Source organism: Eucyclogobius newberryi, unplaced genomic scaffold, assembly GCF_026437365.1.
Source record: "Eucyclogobius newberryi isolate DKJ021-1_F unplaced genomic scaffold, fEucNew1.0.hap1 SCAF_11, whole genome shotgun sequence".
Lineage (NCBI taxonomy): Eukaryota > Metazoa > Chordata > Actinopteri > Gobiiformes > Gobiidae > Eucyclogobius > Eucyclogobius newberryi.
Genome location: NW_027315735.1, coordinates 32,453,683 through 32,468,043, shown reverse-complemented (window position 1 = coordinate 32,468,043; position 14,361 = coordinate 32,453,683). Strand labels below are relative to the sequence as shown.

The 14,361-nt window shown below is 43.7% G+C and overlaps 1 protein-coding gene across 2 annotated transcripts in view; it reads left to right on the top strand.

The window, feature by feature from the left end:
* The window catches only part of flnba (filamin B a), a 96,686-nt gene that overhangs the window by 24,412 nt on the left and 57,913 nt on the right, over positions 1-14,361 (top strand). For both annotated transcript variants that reach the window (XM_072439917.1, XM_072439916.1), the window contains exons 4-14: positions 961-1,058; positions 2,151-2,298; positions 3,723-3,841; positions 3,931-4,005; positions 5,629-5,791; positions 6,009-6,209; positions 7,402-7,539; positions 8,986-9,112; positions 9,901-10,037; positions 10,511-10,704; positions 13,543-13,656. In XM_072439917.1, the coding sequence (XP_072296018.1) occupies positions 961-1,058; positions 2,151-2,298; positions 3,723-3,841; positions 3,931-4,005; positions 5,629-5,791; positions 6,009-6,209; positions 7,402-7,539; positions 8,986-9,112; positions 9,901-10,037; positions 10,511-10,704; positions 13,543-13,656 (1,514 nt within the window). The remainder of the gene's footprint in view (positions 1-960; positions 1,059-2,150; positions 2,299-3,722; positions 3,842-3,930; positions 4,006-5,628; positions 5,792-6,008; positions 6,210-7,401; positions 7,540-8,985; positions 9,113-9,900; positions 10,038-10,510; positions 10,705-13,542; positions 13,657-14,361) is intronic.

The following is a 14,361-nucleotide window of genomic DNA, read 5'->3' as shown; positions in this document are numbered from 1 at the left end:
CCTGTACTTATAACGTGTACTCGCGACGTGTACTTATAACGTGTACTCGCGACGTGTACTTATAACGTGTACTCGCGACCTGTACTTATAACGTGTACTCGCGACCTGTACTTATAACGTGTACTCGCGACCTGTACTTATAACGTGTACTCGCGACGTGTGCTTATAACGTGTACTCGCGACGTGTACTTATAACGTGTACTCGCGACGTGTACTTATAACGTGTACTCGCGACGTGTACTTATAACGTGTACTCGCGACCTGTACTTATAACGTGTACTCGCGACGTGTGCTTATAACGTGTACTCGCGACGTGTACTTATAACGTGTACTCGCGACGTGTACTTATAACGTGTACTCGCGACGTGTGCTTATAACGTGTACTCTTGTCCGTGTACTTGAGCTCATATAATGTCTGCAGATAAATGAATATGACTAAAACCTGCCAACTCTTTCATTTAAACCTCCACAAACACATTCTAAAATGGATCCTTACAATAATAATAATAATAATAATTTACAACACTCTTGTTGGCAAAGACTAAGGTTGTCAAATAAATTGGAGCTCAGAAACAAAAAAGTACATATTTATTGGTAACACTTTATAATAACTGCACTTATTCCTGCCTTAATAAAGCATGAACAAAGACATAGTTAATAGTTAATTAACAATGACTTAGTAACTGTTTAACTAATAGTCTTAACCCTAACCTTAAGTCAAACCTGAGTCGAGCTTAATAAACTATATTTAAGCTGTTTTATTTTACATCAGAAGTGCACACAGGCATTATAAAGGAAGTACCAGAGTCGTATCATACAGTCACGGAACCAAACTAAGCGAACAATATGACATTTATGCAATTATTTTTATGACTTTTATATATTTATTTGTATGACTTTTATGTAATTATTTTTATGACTTTTTATGTAATTATTTGATGTTCTCGTGTGTTTGTCCAGGTCTGTGTCCGGACTGGGAGACCTGGGACTCAGTGAAGCCCGTGAACAACGCCACCGAGGCCATGCAGCTGGCCGACGAGTGGCTCGGCATCCCACAGGTCTGAACCTCAACTGACCAGTGACCTTTGACCTGTGACCCTCAGATCACATTTAGTTTTACCACAGTTGAGAAATGAACGATTATCCGCGAGTATCGAGTCCGAACAGTAGTGAAATCTTTCATTTTCGTTCGTTCTCGTGGTGTAATGTGTCACTGTTGCTCAAGTTTGTGTAAAATAAATCAGAATTAGAATCAGAAAAAGTTTATTGTCAATGAACAAAATTCATAGGAACTTGTCTTGGTGATTCGATGCAACAAAACAATAAAACGATGAACAATGATGATAAAAAAAAAAAATATAAAAATAGAAATAAAAAATTTAAAAAAAGAAGTTAAAAAATACAAATAGAAAAAATAAAATTAAGTTAAATGTGACAAAAAACGTCCGGATAAAAAAAAAATTAATTCACATTTGGGTCTATTTTTTAAACCGTATATTGCACAAAAAATACTTAATTTTGCTTGTAAAATTGTCACGATTATTACTATTAAAACTGACCTAAATGAAGGAGGAAATTGGGACTCGCCTGTTTGTGTTTTCGGACTGAGACGAGTCACTAGGTGAATTTGAACACAAAGCGCACGTGACGACGTGATGAGGTTCAGCCAGGAAAAAGGAAGAGCTCCCCTCAGTCGTTTGCAGACTTTACCCATAGGTCAGAGGTCATAATTCAGGCTTTCCTGTTCTCGCTGCAAAGGAAGCTGGAATTTTATCCAGACCGGACTAAACCGCCTCAGTTTGTTTTCTCGTACGGATCGATTGTTTAGTTTATTGATGAAAAACTAGTAAAAAATGCTCAATACATTTCTTGAAGATAATCAATGTTCAGACTTTCAATCATTACCATTAGCAAAACCAGAAAAAAAAAGCCGTCAAAGTCTGAACTCTGCTTCAAACCACACACTCTCACTGGAACGCTAAAACTGATCTAAAAAGGGCTGACTCTCCATCTCAATTCAAGTGCGGTCGGTTAACTACAAACCTGAGCCGTTATTGATCCCATTTGCTCAAACATGAAGAATATACTGTACACACACTCGTTCCTCCGTCTCTTTAAACGTGTGTGTTGTGTGTGTGTGTGTTTCCCAGGTGATCGCCCCAGAGGAGATCATCGACCCGAGCGCAGACGAACAGTCCGTCATGACGTACCTGTCCCAGTTTCCAAAAGCCAAACTCAAACCCGGAGCTCCTCTCAAACCCAAACTCAACCCAAAGAAGGCGCGCGCTTACGGCCCAGGTACGGACCCGACCTGGACTCGACCCGGATTCGACCCGGATTCGACCCGGACTTGACCCGGACCCGACGCGACGCCAACCTGACACCAACCAGACGCGTCCCCCACGACTTCCTGCTCCCTAATGTCGATCTGTTTGAGCATTTCCTTTAACAGACTCGGCGTTGTTTCACTTCCTGTTTGTCGCTAATGAACTTTCCATCAGGATTCCATCAGAACTAAAAACACCTGCAATCGGTGACAGAATCGATCCAAATCATCGATCGAGGCATGTACCCGCGATTCGTACAATTTGTGATGCGAGTGCGATCAATATCAAAATCGCCCAGTCTCGTGTCCGTGTTGATTATCGCTCACGTCTCTGAAACGCGCCTCGATCGATGATTTGGATCGAATCTGTCGTCGTTGTGGTGTTGTTTTTGGTTGTGGGAAAATCCTGATGGAAAGTTCATTAGCAACAAACAGGAAGTGAAACAACGGCGAGTCTGTGAAAGGAAATGCTCAAACGGAGCGACATTATGGAGCAGGAAGTCACATAAACAGTCACAATTATTACTATATCGACTCTTCGTTCAATAAAGGGAGAAAGAACTACATTTTTTAGGCTTCAGTATTAATCGTGCCTTTTCCTTTCACTAATAAGGAATATTTACCATATTTTCCGGACTATAATTTGCACTTTTTTTCATATTTTTTTGCCCGGGTGCGACTTATACTTATATTTATACTTATATATAGATATTATTTGTTATTTTCACACTTTCAACTGCATTTCATACTCCAGTGCGACTTATAGATGTTTTTTTTCTTCTCTATTATGCATTTTTTGGCTGGTGTGACTTATAGTCTGGAAATTACGGTAGAGTGTGAAGTGAGCCGCTTCCGCTTCTCGTTTCGATATCATTTAAGACACTGCAATTTCCGTATTGTTTTTGTATTTTTTTTTTTTTTTTTTTTATTAAGACTGACAAATGATGCAAAAAAAAAAGGGGAAAAAGCGAGTAACAGGTCATGAACATTAGATGTATAAAGTCATAATTTTTTTTTAGACATGACTAGACATACAGTAATTTGTAAAGTAAATTTTTATTGTGTGCGCTTTCAAGTAAGGGAGAGGAACAAACAATAATTAAAAAGAAAACAAGAAAAATAACTTGATAGAATAAACTAAATTATAAAAAAAAAAACTAAACAGACAAACAAACTCTTAGTAGTGGAGCAGTAGTAGTGGATCCCATTATTATTAGTAGTATTTGCAATTGTCACGTGTTTTTGAACGGCATTGTGCGTTTGGAAAAGAGTTTCCCATGATCGGATGTTACGCCGCGTCGCGTTTTCGTCATGGCGACGGGAGCCTTCTGAATCGCCCCTCATTCAACACTCACCGCTGCCTCGCTGAATCCTAAACGTTTCTAATCCCCCGCAGGCATCGAGCCGACCGGGAACAGAGTGATGCGTCCCGCCGTTTTCACCGTGGACACGATCAGCGCCGGACAGGGTCACGTGACCGTTTACCTGGACCAGCCGGACGGCACCAGGGAAGAGGTGCGAGGCGGAAAGACATTCAGCAATCGCAGCGTCTACTTTACTGACCTGCAAGACGAAATGAGGACGTTGTTCTTTTTTGTTTTCAGCTGAAGCCGGAGCTGAACGAAGGGAAGAAAACCTTCACGGTCACGTACGTCCCCAAGGTCACGGGCACACACAAGGTACGGTCAGATGTTATGGACTGGAGATGTAAATGAGGGTCAGATGTTATGGACTGGAGATGTAAATGAGGGTCAGATGTTATGGACTGGAGATGTAAATGAGGGTCAGATGTTATGGACTGGAGATGTAAATGAGGGTCAGATGTTATGGACTGGAGATGTAAATGACAGTCAGATGTTATGGACTCTAGATGTAAATGAGGGTCAGATGTTATGGACTGGAGATGTAAATGAGGGTCAGATGTTATGGACTGGAGATGTAAATGACGGTCAGATGTTATGGACTCTAGATGTAAATGACGGTCAGATGTTATGGACTCTAGATGTAAATGACGGTCAGATGTTATGGACTAGAGATGTAAATGAGGGTCAGATGTTATGGACTCTAGATGTAAATGAGGGTCAGATGTTATGGACTCTAGATGTAAATGACGGTCAGATGTTATGGACTAGAGATGTAAATGACGGTCAGATGTTATGGACTCTAGATGTAAATGACGGTCAGATGTTATGGACTCTAGATGTAAATGACGGTCAGATGTTATGGACTCTAGATGTAAATGAGGGTCAGATGTTATGGACTGGAGATGTAAATGACGGTCAGATGTTATGGACTCTAGATGTAAATGAGGGTCAGATGTTATGGACTCTAGATGTAAATGACAGTCAGATGTTATGGACTCTAGATGTAAATGACGGTCAGATGTTATGGACTGGAGATGTAAATGACGGTCAGATGTTATGGACTGGAGATGTAAATGACGGTCAGATGTTATGGACTAGAGATGTAAATGAGGGTCAGATGTTATGGACTGGAGATGTAAATGAGGGTCAGATGTTATGCACTGGAGATGTAAATGACGGTCAGATGTTATGGACATGAGATGTAAATGACGCTCAGATGTTATGGACTCTGGATGTAAATGACGGTCAGATGTTATGGACTCTAGATGTAAATGAGGGTCAGATGTTATGGACTCTAGATGTAAATGACGGTCAGATGTTATGGACTGGAGATGTAAATGACGGTCAGATGTTATGTACTCTAGATGTAAATGAGGGTCAGATGTTATGGACTGGAGATGTAAATGACGGTCAGATGTTATGTACTCTAGATGTAAATGACGGTCAGATGTTATGGACTGGAGATGTAAATGACGGTCAGATGTTATGTACTCTAGATGTAAATGAGGGTCAGATGTTATGGACTGGAGATGTAAATGACGGTCAGATGTTATGGACTCTAGATGTAAATGACGGTCAGATGTTATGGACTAGAGATGTAAATGAGGGTCAGATGTTATGGACTCTAGATGTAAATGAGGGTCAGATGTTATGGACTCTAGATGTAAATGACGGTCAGATGTTATGGACTAGAGATGTAAATGACGGTCAGATGTTATGGACTCTGGATGTAAATGACGCTCAGATGTTATGGACTAGAGATGTAAATGACGGTCAGATGTTATGGACTCTGGATGTAAATGACGCTCAGATGTTATGGACTAGAGATGTAAATGACGGTCAGATGTTATGGACTCTGCATGAAAATGACGGTCAGATGTTATGGACTGGAGATGTAAATGACGGTCAGATGTTGCGTCTGCCGTGTGCTCTGCCCAGGTGACGGTGATCTTCGCTGGGCAGCAGATCCCGAAGAGTCCCTTTGAGGTGAGCGTGGACAAGGCTCTGGGCGACGCCTCCAAAGTGACCGTGAAGGGGCCGGGCATCGAGCCCGTGGGAAACATCGCCAACAGACCCACGCACTTCGACATCTACACGGCAGGTCAGTGAACGCACCACGCTCCACCATATTTTGGAAAGTGAAAGTAAATTTGGACCGCTGCAAACGGTTTAATATTAACTAGTTCTGTTTTCAAGATTTTAAGACCGTAAGAATCTGGTACAGCGCTTTTAAATGAAATAGAAATCTTGTTTATCTTCTTGTACCTCTTGACTGACCGGCGAGTGCACTGACGCTCTGCTGGCACTGTGCCCCTCAGGCGCGGGCACCGGGGACGTGACGGTGATGGTGCGCGACCCTCAGGCCCGGCAGAACAGTGTGGAGCTGATGATGGAGGACCGGGGCGACTGCGTTTACCGCTGCACCTACAAACCCACGCAGCCCGGCCCGCACTCGCTCACCGTCACCTTCGGGGGCGCCGCGGTGCCCAAGAGCCCCTTCAACGTCGACGTCGCTCCAGGTCTGAGAGATGACGCTCTAATGTATTTTAACGTGTATCTCTGCACCCTCACGTGTATCTCTGCACCCTCGCGTGTATCCCTGCGCCCTCGCGTGTATCTCTGCGCCCTCACGTGTATCTCTGCACCCTCACGTGTATCTCTGCATCCTCACGTGTATCTCTGCACCCTCACGTGTATTCCTGCACCCTCACGTGTATTCCTGCACCCTCACGTGTATCTCTGCACCCTCACGTGTATTCCTGCACCCTCACGTGTATTCCTGCGCCCTCACGTGTATCCCTGCACCCTCACGTGTATTCCTGCACCCTCACGTGTATCTCTGCACCCTCACGTGTATTCCTGCACCCTCACGTGTATTCCTGCGCCCTCACGTGTATCTCTGCACCCTCACGTGTATTCCTGCACCCTCACGTGTATTCCTGCACCCTCACGTGTATTCCTGCGCCCTCACGTGTATCCCTGCGCCCTCACGTGTATTCCTGCACCCTCACGTGTATCCCTGCGCCCTCACGTGTATCTCTGCGCCCTCACGTGTATCTCTGCACCCTCACGTGTATCTCTGCACCCTCACGTGTATTCCTGCACCCTCACGTGTATTCCTGCGCCCTCACGTGTATCCCTGCGCCCTCACGTGTATTCCTGCACCCTCACGTGTATTCCTGCACCCTCACGTGTATTCCTGCACCCTCACGTGTATCTCTGCACCCTCACGTGTATCCCTGCACCCTCACGTGTATTCCTGCGCCCTCACGTGTATCCCTGCGCCCTCACGTGTATCCCTGCGCCCTCACGTGTATTCCTGCACCCTCACGTGTATCCCTGCGCCCTCACGTGTATCCCTGCGCCCTCACGTGTATTCCTGCACCCTCACGTGTATCCCTGCGCCCTCACGTGTATCCCTGCACCCTCACGTGCATTCCTGCGCCCTCACGTGTATTCCTGCACCCTCACGTGTATTCCTGCGCCCTCACGTGCATTCCTGCGCCCTCACGTGTATTCCTGCGCCCTCACGTGTATTCCTTCACCCTCACGTGTATCCCTGCGCCCTCACGTGTATCCCTGCACCCTCACGTGCATTCCTGCGCCCTCACGTGCATTCCTGCGCCCTCACGTGTATTCCCGCGCCCTCACGTGTATTCCTGCGCCCTCACGTGTATTCCTTCACCCTCACGTGTATTCCTTCACCCACAGCATGTGTTCCCGGCGCGTGCAGAGCCACCGGTCGCGGGCTGCAGCCTTCAGGACTCCGAGTGAAGCAAACCGGAGACATTAAAGTCGACACGAAGAACGCCGGCACCGGAGACCTCAAAGTCACCATCAAGGGACCGAGTGAGACATTCAGCACTTTCACGTACTCGGATTAGGCTGGTGCAGTGTTTACAGGCGGCAAGAGAATAAACAATCGCGTTATCCAGTCGTTACAGGCGCTTTGTCGCCTTTTGTGATCATTCCAAAATAAAGGCACGCATTCAAATACGCACTGACGACATACTGTGACTAATTAATGTTAAAAATGTCTTATTTTCAGAGTAGAAATAGAAGACTAAATAAAAGTTGTAGTTTGGTTTTCAGATTTTATTACTTAGTTTGAGGTGATAGTTCTTAATATTTATCAAGTGGAAGTTTGTTATTTGTTTAAATCAAGACTTGTCTAAATCACACAATATTTATGACAAGTTTTAGCCCTTGTTTACAATATGGTTGCTAGGTAACAGCTGTGTAATTACCTCTCAGTCGCGTCTGCTGCACATCCTGGTCCAGGACGTGCAGGAGGGAGGCGCGGGCACACACTGAGCATAAATCATGAGTAAACAAAGACTTGGCTGTGACTGGAAAGAGCCTCTACTTTAATTTGAACCCACGGCCAAAGAAAGGCTAAACAAAAATCCAATAGTAGTAGAATAGTAACAATAGTAACAATAGTAACGCAACTGGATTCAAGGCGAGACACTGCAAGCAAAGTCAGACTAAACAAGAATCAAATGGTGATGATAATGTGGACCGAGGAGGAACAAAATGAGCCTAAATCTAAAGTTAAACCGCTGAAACCACCAGACGACGAAGCCCTCCAGCTGCGGCTCACACATAATTACTTCTGTGTAAAGCTAGTTTTAGGAAGCGTTTTATAAGCTCTTTTATTGCAAAGGTCAAATGCCCAATTAAAACGGCTCACATTTCTGTGGCTCGGCTTCTGTTTAAGTGAACGGGCCGTTTTGTGAAACACGAGCGGTGAAGAGAGTGTGAAGTATTTAGTGGAACAAATGAACAAACCACACGGAGAGAAGTAAAGGAAATGTCTCACCGAAAGACTGTTCCTGCCTGTAGAGAGTCTAGCTTTTGTTTATTTACTGCTATTAGTGTGTTATTGCTGCTATTGGGTTGTCAATAAAGCAACACCCAGACACTACACCAGTATTGATACAGAAAATAGTACAAAAAATAATGATCTATGTCAGCATTAGAAAGAACTAGTGCTATTTTGTCTTAAAAATCACATCATATTGTACAAAAAAAGTGTTTTATTATGATTTTAGTTTTGAAATCAGTATCAAACCTTGTCCTCAGTATCTAAATTGAGTTTGAACAACAGAAACTACAACTTTTGCTATTTGTATTCATATATATAATCATCTAGTTTAGTTTCAAGGCCTCTTAACGTGGGCACATGGATCAGTTTTGAGGGGCCTTCTTAAATGGACTTAATCTTTTGTTTACTTCTGTTAAGAGCAATAACGACAGTGCCTCTTATCATGTTTTTTCTGTGTATTCTTTCAGAGGGTGTGGAGGAGTCGGTGAAGCTGCTCTCCTCTCAAGACGGAGTGTACTTTTACGAATATCACCCAAAAACCACCGGCAAACACAGCGTCAGCATCACGTGGGGAGCACAGCACATCCCCAAGAGGTCGGACGAAACACTTATATGTACATGACACAAATGTCCAATCTGCTCTTGATTTGTTTTATTATTTCATTTACCGGTAATTCACTTCACCCATAGATTTGGACATTGTATCTCTAAAGGCTGTTTAGTTAGGAATAAATATCATAGGACATAAATATCCAACACATAAAATAGAATAATAAAATACAATAAAATATAAAGATTAAAAAAAAAACACTTAAAGTAGCACCTGCACATGCCAAAGGTAATGATTTTGTACTTAACTAATTTATTAAAGTTTTGGCTCAATAAAATTGGGCGAAATTAGCATTTTGTGTCAATTTTTCAGTTTCAATTTGATATCCTTAAATTAATTGTTTTTCCTATTTAGTAGCAGCATCTGGTCATTAATGACTCTTTTACAAACAACATGAATCACAAATCATTACAAATAGATAAGCCCATACACACATTGTCTACACAAGTCAAACCTTTAAAGTACATAAATTGTTTCAAATCATTAGGAGTTCAGTTGTGACCCTCATAAAGCTTGTGACCGAGCATGACTCTACATTTAACTATTTTACTACAAAGGTCCAAGTACATAGCCTTGCGGTCACCCATTTGAATATTCAAAAAATCTCGAATACGTGAAGTTAAAAGCCTGGACCAGATGTGACAACATGAAGAAAATATTTAATTACATGGGCAATAAAGTCTACAAAGATTGACCCTGTGTAGTTCTGAATCTGAGCATAAATAAAGTCAATAATTAATGAGTGATAGTCTGATTTCCTCCCTGTGTTCAGTCCGTTCGAGGTCACGGTGGGCGCAGAGGCCGGACCTCAGCAGATCCGAGCCTATGGTCCGGGTCTGGAGGGAGGAACCGTGGGCAAAGCGGCTGCTTTCGTGGTGGAGTCCATCGGCACCGACGTGGGAGTCCTGGGTCAGTCGCACCAAATGCTAGATACACTCCTCTTAACTGTCTCAATATCCAATTTTAGTTATCAAATACTAGCATTGACACCATGACCAAACGACACTGAAATCCTTCATTCAGTTTCATTTACATTGTCTAATATATTTCCATTTCAAATCACGCTCTCTGAACTATAAGCTAATGTAACAAAAATGGCCGGATGAAAATGCTTACTTTTTTTGCACTTCTAAAAATGCAACCATGATCATTTTCTCGTTAATAATCATGTTTGTTGATTAATCTTGACATCCCCACTCTCCTACATGACCGAGAACGTCTGCGTCGAGCTCTGAAACGCTACGGAACAAAGTGAATGCCAAATTGAGTGGTTTTCGTTTCAAAAATTGGTTTAATTGTGCCACTTTTCCCAAAAACGTTTGTGGTTTGACGTGACGCTTTATAGTCCGCTTTAACGCCGCGTCTTGACCATTACCGCGCAGGGTTCGCCATCGAGGGCCCGTCCCAGGCAAAGATCGAGTGCGAGGACCAGAACGATGGCTCGTGCGACGTCCGGTACTGGCCCACGGAGCCCGGGGAGTACGCGGTCCACGTCACCTGCGACGAGGAGGACATCGAGCTCAGTCCATTCATGGCCTACGTCACTCCAGACGACCTCAGCAGCTTCCCAGAGAAGGTAGACGAGTTGGACCTGCTTTAGTCCTGCTTTAGACCTGCTTTAGTCCTGCTTTTTAGACCTGTTTTAAGTCCTGCTTTTAGACCTGCTTTAGACCTGCTTTAGTCTTGCTTTAGACCTGCTTTAGACCTGCTTTAGACCTGCTTTAGACCTGCTTTAGTCTTGCTTTAGACCTGCTTTAGACCTGCTTTAGACCTGCTTTAGACCTGCTTTAGACCTGCTTTAGTCCTGCTTTAGACCTGCTTTAGACCTGCTTTAGACCTGCTTTAGTCTTGCTTTAGACCTGCTTTAGACCTGCTTTAGTCCTGCTTTAGACCTGCTTTAGACCTGCTTTAGACCTGCTTTAGTCCTGCTTTAGTCCTGCATTAGCCCTGCTTTAAACCTGCTTTAGTCCTGCTTTAGTCCTGCTTTAGACCCGCTTTAGTCCTGCTTTAATCCTGCTTTAATCCTGCTTTAGACCCGCTTTAGTCCTGCTTTGGACCTGCTTTAGTCCTGCTTTAGTCCTGCTTTAGTCCTGCATTAGTCCTGCTTTAGACCTGCTTTAGTCCTGCTTTAGACCCGCTTTAGTCCTGCTTTGGACCTGCTTTGGACCTGCTTTAGTCCTGCTTTAGTCCTGCATTAGCCCTGCTTTAGTCCTGCCTTTAGTCCTGCTTTTAGTCCTGCTTTTAGTCCTGCTTTAGTCCTGTTTTAGGCCTGTTTTATTCCTGTTTTAGTCCTGTTTTTGTCCTGTTTTAGACCTGCTTTAGTCCTGCTTTTAGTCCTGCTTTAGACCTGCTTTTAGTCCTGCTTTAGTCCTGCTTTAGTCCTGCTTTAGTCCTGCTTTAGACCTGCTTTAGTCCTGCTTTAGACCTGCTTCAGTCCTGCTTTAGACCTGTTTTTGTCCTGTTTTAGACCTGCTTTAGTCCTGCTTTTAGTCCTGCTTTAGACCTGCTTTTAGTCCTGCTTTAGACCTGCTTTAGTCCTGCTTTAGACCTGCTTTAGTCCTGCTTTAGACCTGCTTTAGTCCTGCTTTAGTCCTGCATTAGCCCTGGTTTAGTCCTGCTTTAGTCCTGCCTTTAGTCCTGCTTTTAGTCCTGCTTTAGTCCTGTTTTAGTCCTGTTTGTCCTGTTTTTGTCCTGTTTTAGTCCTGTTTTTGTCCTGTTTTAGACCTGCTTTAGTCCTGCTTTTAGTCATGCTTTAGACCTGCTTTAGTCCTGCTTTAGTCCTGTTTTAGTCCTGCTTTAGTCCTGCTTTAGTCCTGCTTTAGACCTGCTTTTAGTCCTGCTTTAGTCCTGCTTTAGACCTGCTTTAGTCCTGCTTTAGTCCTGCTTTAGTCCTGCTTTAGTCCTGCTTTAGTCCTGCTTTAGTCCTGCTTTAGTCCTGCTTTTAGCCCTGCTTTAGACCTGCTTTTAGTCCTGCTTTAGACCTGCTTTAGTCCTGCTTTAGTCCTGCTTTAGTCCTGCATTAGCCCTGCTTTAGCCCTGCATTAGTCCTGCTTTAGACCTGCTTTAGACCTGCTTTAGACCCGCTTTAGTCCTGCTTTGGACCTGCTTTGGACCTGCTTTAGTCCTGCTTTAGTCCTGCTTTAGTCCTGCTTTAGACCTGCTTTAGTCCTGCCTTTAGTCCTGCTTTTAGTCCTGCTTTAGACCTGTTTTATTCCTGTTTTAGTCCTGTTTTTGTCCTGTTTTAGACCTGCTTTAGTCCTGCTTTTAGTCCTGCTTTAGACCTGCTTTTAGTCCTGCTTTTAGACCTGCTTTAGTCCTGCTTTAGTCCTGCTTTAGTCCTGCTTTAGTCCTGCTTTAGACCTGCTTTAGTCCTGCTTTAGACCTGCTTCAGTCCTGCTTTAGACCTGCTTTAGTCCTGCTTTAGTCCTGCATTAGCCCTGGTTTAGTCCTGCTTTAGTCCTGCCTTTAGTCCTGCTTTTAGTCCTGCTTTAGTCCTGTTTTAGTCCTGTTTTAGACCTGTTATTCCTGTTTTTGTCCTGTTTTAGTCCTGTTTTTGTCCTGTTTTAGACCTGCTTTAGTCCTGCTTTTAGCCCTGCTTTAGCCCTGCTTTTAGTCCTGCTTTAGTCCTGCTTTAGTCCTGCTTTAGTCCTGCTTTAGTCCTGCTTTAGACCTGCTTTAGTCCTGTTTTAGTCCTGCTTTAGTCCTGCTTTTAGTCCTGCTTTAGACCTGCTTTAGTCCTGCTTTAGTCCTGCTTTAGTCCTGCTTTAGTCCTGCTTTAGTCCTGCTTTAGTCCTGCTTTAATCCTGCTTTAGTCCTGCTTTTAGCCCTGCTTTAGACCTGCTTTTAGCCCTGCTTTAGACCTGCTTTTAGTCCTGCTTTAGACCTGCTTTAGTCCTGCTTTAGTCCTGCTTTAGACCTGCTTTAGACCTGCTTTAGACCTGCTTTAGTCCTGCTTTAGTCCTGCTTTAGACCTGCTTTAGTCCTGCTTCAGTCCTGCTTTAGACCTGCTTTAGTCCTGCTTTAGTCCTGCTTTAGTCCTGCTTTAGACCTGCTTTTAGTCCTGCTTTTAGTCCTGCTTTTAGTCCTGCTTTAGTCCTGCTCTAGTCCCGCTTTAGTCCGACATCATAACTGGAGGCGTTCTGCAGTAGTTCCAGGCTTGGTCCTGTTCTAGTCCTGGCTTGGTTCTGCTTTAGTTCCATCCTGGTTCAGCCGTTTATTGCAGACTTTGTTTATGGCGGTAAAAATGCGGGTCAAAGCAAAGAATCGTGGTTTATGTAGTTCTGATTCAATGTACTAGTAGTAGATTCAATGTACTTCAATGTTTGCGGCAATAAAGTCAAACGCTAAAATAAGGCGACATGTATGAATTGCTTAAGTGTGAGGGTTAGTTTGAGCGTGTTTTCCTTGCCTACAGGTCCAGGCGTACGGCCCTGGCCTGGAGAAGTCTGGCTGTCTGATAAAAAAAACGGCAGAGTTCACCGTAAACGCCAAAGAGGCTGGAAAAGGACCGCTCAAAATCACAGCCCAGGTGAGAGACACTGTAATGTGTATAATGTTATATATAATGTCTCCAAAAGGTCCACGGACTCTTCACTTCCCTCGGTTTGATCCTGGTTTGTAGGTTTAGTTCTGGGTCAGATCCGAGTTAGGTCCCAGTCTAGTCCCAGTCCCAAAACATTTCCTTTTACTTTTGTTTTTTGTAGGTCATTGGGTCTTGGGGTCAGACAGAACATGACAGTGCCAAGTTTCCTACAGCCTTGTGCCTTGAAAAAAAGAAAAATACAGTTTGAGTTACGTGGATGCAAAGGAATCGTTTAACACAATCACCGTAGCCAAATTTAAAGAGCCAGACATGGATCGGACCATATTTTCCACATAAAAAAAAAAAAAAGTAGTTTTTTTTTTACGAAAAGGTGTTTATTGGTGATGATTTAGTCAGTGGTCTGGTTTGGGAGGCCACAGTATTCCGGTTTTAAACTAACCCCACTTTATTATTCGCGCATGACTACGTAATTAAGCCATGTATTGTGTATTCTCACCCACTCTCTCCCCTCCTCCTTCTGTCTCTCATATCCCTTCTCTTCTCCTGTCTGTCTTTTGTGTTTTGAAATCCTCTCACTGGTCATGAATAATGCCTAGAGTGGCCAGAGAGCAGGGCTGTTCACTTACCATTTCTAAGGTGTCCCACAAGGGTCACTTTTAGGGCCATCATTCTTTTAGCTTAGTTTAATTC